General features: G+C 37.7%; 1 protein-coding gene across 1 annotated transcript; it reads left to right on the forward strand.

The window, feature by feature from the left end:
- The first annotated feature begins 1670 nt into the window (after positions 1 to 1670).
- On the forward strand, positions 1671 to 8233 carry LOC21394681 (auxin response factor 6). The gene is made up of 14 exons (XM_010092145.2): positions 1671 to 1758; positions 2276 to 2388; positions 3057 to 3155; positions 3238 to 3294; positions 3372 to 3527; positions 3995 to 4079; positions 4370 to 4460; positions 4613 to 4777; positions 4857 to 4979; positions 5157 to 5232; positions 5398 to 5545; positions 5638 to 6800; positions 6997 to 7187; positions 7796 to 8233. The coding sequence occupies exons 1-14, from the start codon at positions 1716 to 1718 to the stop codon at positions 7992 to 7994; spliced, it is 2709 nt and encodes a 902-aa protein (XP_010090447.1). The 5' UTR covers positions 1671 to 1715; the 3' UTR covers positions 7995 to 8233.
- Positions 8234 to 8812: the final 579 nt, after the last annotated feature.

Genomic DNA, 8812 nt, shown 5'->3' on the forward strand with positions numbered 1-8812 from the left:
TATGGAAAATGGGCAAATTGTGAAATTGTTGAAGATGGACTATGTGTTGGCCCATCTTAACATGCATGAGTAGGATTGAGTACCAACTTGCAAAGTTGCATACATTGCTATCACCATACTTTTTCTCTATAGTGCCAACTAATCATTCCATGCATGTCAAAATTTCAAACTTGTTCACTTACATGTCCTTTTAAAAAGAATTCTAATTCTCCCCCATTTTTTTCTTATTTATTTAATTTCAAAAACAAAAAATAGTGAACATAAAAAGAATTTTATTGGAGGATTCAAACCATGATTTGAATGATTTGAATCATGGTTCATAGTTCGTTACAGTATTTTCTCTCATAAAAAATACACGTAAATCGAAAATAGTTCTAATCACATGATTCTAATCCATGAACCAAACGTCTTCTTAATTTTCCCTCACTTTTTTCTTATTTATTTAATTTCAAAAATAAAAAAATATTATTATATTTTCCCAAACAAAAGGGGTATTTCTGCAAAAACTTGCCCCCATCAAGGGGCAAATCCTCCTTCCTAGATTGTCTTAAATCAGCTAAAAAAAAAAAGTCGTTAAAAATTTATTTCAAAAAAAAAAAGAGCAAAAGCAAAAAAAGCAAATATATTTGCAAGCAAAAACCTTCTCTCTCAAAAAATCTGACACGTTTCTCTCTCTCTAAAGTGTTTCTTTCTTTACTTTCCCTTTCTCTTGCTATATAAAAAGTGAGCGAAAAATAATGGCGGTTGTGTGTTGATTGATTGGAGAGCAGAGAGAAAAATAAAAAAGAGAAGAGGTAAAGCCATAGTATTAGCAAAGTCACCACCAAGTAAGAAACAAAGAAAGAAAGAAACTAGTATAGTACTTTCCTCACCACCACCACTACTACTGCCTACTTCCACCATTTCCATTTCCATTAGTGGAAAAGAAGAAGGAGAAAAAAAAAAAAAAACCCCAAACACAAACACAACTGAAAACCCAAAACCCAAAATCTTTTTTTTTTTTTTTTTTCATATTTCATTATGCACAATAATATTCTCTCTTACGAGTATTTTGCGCACATGTAATCATGACGAACGCGCCTTCAAAAGTCTTCTTCTGAAGAATAATAATAATCTCTTTGCTCTGTTATTTTTTTTTCCCCTTCTGGGATTTTTTTTTGCTCTGTAACCGAGAGATCTGTTTTCTTCAAGCTTTGGCGTTCTTTGGTGGAGATCTGTGATTCTGTTGCTTGTTCTAGCTCTGTTGGGCGTTTTCTCAAGTGGGTTTGTGCAATAGTTGATTCTGTTATGAGAAAAAAATTCTCCAAGTTTTGAGCTGAAATGTTGGTGGTGGGTTTTCGTTTGATTGTTGGAGATTGGGATTTCTACTTGATCACAAGCGCATGAGGCTGAAATCAATCCTGTTTTGTAGTGAAACCGGTTTTGGTTGAAGATTGGTATTAATTCTCTTGTGGGTTTTGTTGGGTTTTGAATAAATGTTTGAGTTTGATATTTAGCACCAACGTAAATTTGCAGAGAAGACGGTGCATGGAGTGTATGTTGGGATTTTAGTGGGTGAAGGAAAAAGATATTGTCATGGTGTTGTTGTTCAGTGGTTTGGGTGAATTTTTGTCGCTTTATTTTTTGTGATCAAGACTTGGGCTTTTTCATATATATATATATATATATATATATAAATTGACATCCCAAGTTGTGGTTTTTAAAGTTCTTCTCAAATGAGGCTCTCTTCAGTTGGTTTTAGCCCTCAGCCCCAAGAAGGTATGCTTGGCCTTCTCCCTCTAAGTGAACTTGATTAACATATTTATTTTCTTCTCCTTCAAGAGTGTTAAATTGGGTTATGGGTTGGTATATTGTGGTATTTCAGGAATTGAATTAATTAAACTTTTGATGACCCAAGTTAAGCTAATTATTTAATTTACTTGGATCATTACTTTTTTTTTTTTGGTCTCTTGATGAGTATTTTTAATCCTTTTTTCTTTGGATTTATTTATGCACAAGCAATCTTACTACCATTTGGTTGATTTTTTATTTTCACACTCCTACAATTTCACTGTAAGCGGCGGCTTTAATTTGGCTGCATCTTGATTCTATTATCTCCTCAATTTGATGGCTTGATTTCTTGCTTTAGTTATAATATTTGTGAAATGATTTTTTTCTCTCTCCTGTGGGGATCCTTTAATCATGTCTGAGCCCGTCTATCACCATATCTATCAAATTTGTTAGTGTTTATTTTTTTTTATGGAAATTTATGTGTCTTTGTTCTTGAATTTTGCAGGGGAGAAGAGAGTTTTGAATTCTGAGCTTTGGCATGCTTGTGCGGGTCCTCTTGTTTCTCTACCTGCTGTTGGAAGCCGTGTTGTTTACTTTCCACAAGGTCATAGTGAACAGGTTAGTATTTTGATTTTTTTCCTTCTTATCTTGCCTTCCTTTTCAACAATGGATTTTGAAGAAGATCGTGTGTCAATTTTCTGTTTTATGTAAAAAAAAAAAAAAAAAAAAAGGATATAACATTATATTTTCTCCGAATTCCAGGTGTAAGGAAATCTTTATTTCTTGCGATCAATATGCTTGTGAAAAACTTCACTCTTCTGTTTCTTCAGTTTTATCTTGAAGTTTTCTCCTGACATTTTTTTCCCCATATCGTTTTGCTTATTGTAGTCTTTCCACGGAAGTTTTAGAACCTTGAAATATCGGCTTTTTTGACTTACACCATGAGCATGAAGTTGTTATTAGCACACTTTGGACCAGCGTAAAAACAGCTTAAGTGTCTGCCTCGGTCTGTGTCAAGTGATTGTTGACGCCTTGCTTTCCTAGGCCAGTTTTTTGTCCTGCCCTTTTTATCATTTTGTATGGGAAATGATGTAACAATCTATCACTTCATGCTTGTGCCAAGTGACTTTAGTTTAGCATCCTTGCACATTAAAACACATTCTTGGCCTTTTTTTTTTCTCAAGAAGGAAATAAAAGGAGAAATTTGGATGTGAATTGTGATATAGTATTATTGCTTCTTATGCTGTTTGATCTTTTCGTAATTATGTTTTGATGCTGTTATGTAGGTTGCTGCATCGACGAACAAGGAAGTAGATGCCCACATTCCTAACTACCCTAGCTTACCTCCACAGCTTATCTGTCAACTTCATAATGTGACAATGCATGTAAGCTTGTTTAGTCTGGCTAGTTTATGGTTTGATACGGCCCGCTAAGCTGGGTTCTAAGTCTCAAATTTATTTTCTTCAGGCAGACGTTGAGACAGACGAAGTATATGCACAGATGACTTTGCAACCGCTAAGTCCGGTACACCACAAGTTGTCCATTTTTATCTTTTGGCTTTACTATTTGCTTATCTCTTTTCATATGACCTTAATCTGTAGCAAGAACAGAAGGATGCCTACCTTCCAGCAGAGTTGGGGACTCCCAGCAAGCAGCCGACAAATTACTTTTGTAAAACCTTGACGGCGAGTGACACGAGTACTCATGGAGGATTCTCGGTTCCTCGCCGGGCTGCCGAAAAAGTGTTCCCTCCCTTGGTAGCTCTTTTGCCTTTTTTATTTATTTATTTATTTATTTTCTTTGCTTGAATTTTTTTCTTTCCTTTATATTAGGGAGTGTGGCCCATGAATTTTAAGTTGTCTCCTATAATTTGTGGGACACTTGAGAAATAATGAAAATAATGGACACGTGGGACACTTTTATTCAAGTAGCATGTGCATACTTTTTCTATACATGGCTATTTTACCCTCTGAGTTTCCCGCACGCAACTAAACTGATACATAGATAGATAGACTTTTGTAAGCATAGTATAATCAGCTTGTAGACACACGTATTAAGTCATATTGTTAAGTTAAAAATAAAAAAAATTGTTAGTTGCCATGTGAAACACTTTTGTTTGTGTGACACGAGAATTTGGTTCATATTAAAATATGAAGAAAAAAAATGAAACTAGACTTTGATTCTGAATCTCTTTTTGGTTTTTGCATTCCACTTTGACCTGCAGGACTTCTCCCAACAACCACCGGCGCAAGAGTTAATTGCAAGGGATCTGCATGATAATGAATGGAAATTTAGACATATCTTTCGTGGTTAGTTTTCTTTTCTTTGCACAGCCTTTGTACAAAATGTATATTTTTTTAAAGGGAAAATTTGGTTTTTCTATCTTAAGTATTGGAAAAAGAAAGTGGAAATAGGTTCAAAGACTATAGATCAATGTTTTCTTAATCTGATTCGTTGGAAAAATTTCCAGGTACTTTTGATGTATTTTGCTTATCATTATGTGTGGTGGACATTGTGCTGTACTCAGCAAAGACATATTTCAGGAGCGGCTTCATTTCACCGTGTAGATTGGTAATATTTGTTTCTTTCCTTTTTGCAGGCCAGCCCAAAAGGCACCTCCTTACAACTGGGTGGAGTGTTTTTATTAGTGCTAAGAGACTTGTTGCCGGTGACTCGGTGCTTTTCATCTGGTAGTATGTTTATTTAGTATGCACCTTGTTCATAATTGCTGTGCAATAATGGTTGTGCTTGCATCAATCAAACAAGATGAATCCTTTTAAGTTCTATTTTTTTTCTCCTCTTTTCCATTACATTCTTACTAGACTGTAATTTCTTTAATCAGGAATGAAAAGAATCAGTTACTCCTTGGCATTCGACGAGCGAACAGGCCACAAACTGTGATGCCTTCATCAGTTTTATCAAGTGATAGCATGCACTTGGGCCTTCTTGCTGCTGCTGCTCACGCAGCTGCAACGAATAGTCGTTTCACCATTTTTTATAACCCAAGGTATGATCTTTCTTCTGTTTGTTGTTTGCGTAAATTTGGGTTTGTCACTTCACATTAATCCATGCCACCTTTTGTTCAGGGCTAGCCCTTCAGAATTTGTCATTCCCCTGGCCAAGTACGTTAAAGCTGTTTATCATACTCGTGTCTCTGTCGGAATGCGCTTTCGAATGCTGTTTGAAACAGAGGAATCTAGTGTTCGGCGGTAAGGTCCTAACCTTCATGTTGTTACTGTTGCCCTGATGGTAATTCCCCTTAGCACCATTAGGCGATATCAAGAGTTGTGAACTAGTGGACCTTAGTTGATTGTTCATGATATCTGTTTTTCTTTTCTATTGGAATTAAGTAGAAATTTTATATTTGATAATTGGCTTTGATCCAGTTACATGGGCACGATAACTGGCATAGGCGATCTAGATCCTGTTCGGTGGCCTAATTCACATTGGCGCTCAGTAAAGGTTTGCTCTTGAACACTTGGTTCTCTCTCTCTCTCTCCCCTCTCTCCCCGTGAATATGTTGTATGATGGAATCAACTTCTTTTTCTGGTCATGTTCCTTCAGGCACGTTGCTCCTGTGCTTAATGTTTCGCCTGAAACGCTGACTCATTGACTTTGTTAATGCAGGTGGGCTGGGATGAGTCTACAGCAGGAGATAGGCAGCCCAGAGTTTCCCTGTGGGAGATTGAACCATTAACGACGTTCCCCATGTACCCCTCACCATTTCCTCTCAGGCTTAAGAGACCTTGGCCGCCTGGTTTGCCCGCTTTCCATGGTATGCCTGTCTGCTGCCTTCTCAGATGCTACAATTTATTGCAAACGCTTTCTTATATTACATTGTGTGGTAATACTCTTCATTATTCTTAGGTATCAAGGAAGATGATCTTGGCATGAACTCTCCACTTATGTGGCTTCGAGGAGATTATGGAGACCGTGGGCTTCAAGCTATGAATTTTCAGGGAATCGGGGTCACGCCGTGGATGCAGCCAAGGGTTGATGCTTCCATGCTTGGCCTGCAACCCGATATGTACCAAGCTATGGCTGCTGCTGCACTCCAAGAAATGAGGGCAGTGGATCCTTCAAAACCAATCCCCACATCCCTTCTGCAATTCCAACAAACCCAAAATCTCCCTAGCAGGTCTGCTTCGTTAATGCAGCCCCAGATGTTGCATCAATCTCAAACTCAGCAACCCTTTCTTCAAGGTGTGCCGGAAAACCAGCCCCAGCCCCAGCCCCAAACACCGCCGCACCTTCTTCAGCAACAATTGCAGCATCAGCATTCCTTTAATAATCAGCAGCTGCAGCAGCAGCAGCCTCAGCCGTCGCAACAGCAGCAGCTGGTTGATCACCAGCAGATTCCGAGTGTAGTCTCTCCAATGTCTCATTATTTGTCAGCTTCTCAATCGCAATCACCGTCTTTGCAAGCCATCTCTTCAATGTGCCAACAACCAAATTTTTCTGATTCAAACGGTACTGCTGTGACCAGTAGTATTGTTTCTCCCCTGCACAGTATCTTGGGCTCATTTCCACCACCTGATGAAGCGTCCCACCTGCTCAACCTGCCGAGGAGCAATCTTTCTTCTGCAGTCTGGCCATCAAAGCGAGCTGCAGTTGAACCTCTTATTGCTGCTGGACCTACTCAGTGTGCTCTTCCCCAGGTGGAACAACTGGGGCCACCACAGACAAATCTCTCCCCGAATTCTGTCTCATTGCCACCCTTTCCTGGCAGGGAATGCGCTATTGACCAAGAAGGGAATACTGATCCACAAAGCCATCTTTTATTTGGTGTTAATATAGAACCCTCATCTCTTCTAATGCAGAATGGGATATCAAACCTTAGGGGAGTTGGCAGCGAAAGCGACTCCACGACCATACCGTTTCCTTCTTCTAGCTATATGAGTACCACAGGAACCAATTTTTCACTCAACCCTGCGGCAATAGCACCTTCCAGCTGCATTGATGAATCGGGTTTCCTGCAGTCTCCAGAAAATGCAGGCCAAGGAAACAACCCAAACAGAACCTTTGTTAAGGTGAGTTGTCTTCGTATCCCAAATTATATTTATTGATTGATATTTTGCTTCTATTTTGTATTGCATTATTTGGTGTTTCGAAGGTTCAATAGGTAATTACTTTTCTGGTTATGTAATTACTTTTCTGGTTTATTTAATGTGATACGGATGTCTTAATGTAGCATGTGGTTTTAATTGATATCATGATTGTCAACAGGTTCACAAATCAGGGTCCTTCGGGAGGTCATTAGATATCACCAAGTTCAGCAGCTACAATGAGCTGCGCGGTGAGCTCGCTCGCATGTTTGGCCTTGAAGGCGAGTTGGAGGACCCTGTGAGATCAGGCTGGCAGCTTGTATTCGTTGACCGGGAGAATGATGTTCTTCTGCTCGGGGATGACCCCTGGCCGTGAGTTCCCATTCCTATATCCATTATATTCGTTAGATTTTAGGCTGGATAATCCTTCTGACCTTGATTTGTTGGACGCGTTCCTACTAGAAGATTTAAGCTTCAAAAAAGTCATCTTCATTTACCTATTAAGTTGCACATATTTGTTAGGACATCAGTGATTATTACCCTTTGTTAAGTTTTATCTTTTCATGGTGATTCTTGCTGCATATATGGACAACCATGGATACATACATATACATTTCTACAAAGTATGCTAAATCGGATCGAACAACACATTTTTCCAGAACCTCATGGCTCATGCTTATATTTTCACTTCATATGATGCTTTATATCTGTTCCATCAATCGTAACTTCTCTGATTATCCATCTACTTATTGATAATACACGGTTTACATTTTGCCTCTGGAATCTAGACTTGCCGAAACAATCACGTGACTTTATTAGAATATTTGTAAATTTGCACAAATTATAAGCTAACGGAAAATTTGACATTTTGAACACTTTAAGCAAATCATTTAGAGCTAGTTAATGCTTTAGATAGGTATTTTCTTCATGCATAATGGGAATTCCTTCTGATTGGTTACTTCGATGATCTTTCATATCAGGGAGTTCGTGAATAGTGTGTGGTGTATCAAAATACTTTCACCACAAGAAGTGCAGCAGATGGGCAAACGAGGCTTGGAACTTCTCAACTCAGTCTCTATTCAGAGGCTCGCCAATAACAGTTGCGACGATTATCCAAGCTGTGAAGATTCAAGAAATTTGAGCTCCGGAATTACGTCAGTGGGGTCACTCGACTACTGAACAATTTAACCGGTTAAGATACCCTTTCTCTTTTCTGTAATATATAAGCATATTTCCCAAACCTTTCCGAGGTAGGGAACAACTGCCTAATTCTAGCTTTAAGAAGCTTACTTTACAAGTTAAATACTGTAAGTAATTGATATACACATATTTTTTGTTATCTTATCCTATTGAGAATTCATATTTAATAGATGTTAGGAGATCAGTGTTTGTGAAGTTAGCTGATCTTTTTTTATCATTCATATGAAGTTCATAGAATACCAAGAAAGATGTCTTGTTTAGTTTGGCTTTGGCATTTTTGTTTCCTTTTGTTTCAAGTGAAATAACCTAAGAAAACTAGACAGGTTGGGTACTCTTCTACAAATAAGCAAATGCTTTCATTAATGTGAAAATAGTTAATCTTTTATTGGGGTTTTAAAATTTTCTAGAAAAAAACCAAAACGATCCATTTTTTATCTTCTTTTCTTTATTTGAGTATTAAGACTCGTTTGGTTTGCAGTTGGAATTTATAAGTCCCGTTTATTTTACCGATTTGAGTTTAGAATTTGAGTTTTACTATAGTAAAAAGTTTTCAAAAGTAGTCATATTTTAATTTTTTTTGTCAGTAAAAAGTTTTCGCATAAAATCACATCTCAATTCGAATTGAAAATTCAAACCAACAAACTAAATGGGCCTATGCAATTTGAACCATTTTGGTTTAAACTGAAAAATGACAAATTTTTTTAGCAAGAGGGTTCAAATTCAGGAATTGAGAGGTTGCTAAATTCCAAATTTGGGATTTGAGCTAGGTTTTTCAACCGAACATGGGCTTAGTTTAG

This window comes from Morus notabilis, unplaced genomic scaffold, assembly GCF_000414095.1.
Source record: "Morus notabilis unplaced genomic scaffold, ASM41409v2 Scaffold658, whole genome shotgun sequence".
NCBI classification, from domain to species: domain Eukaryota; kingdom Viridiplantae; phylum Streptophyta; class Magnoliopsida; order Rosales; family Moraceae; genus Morus; species Morus notabilis.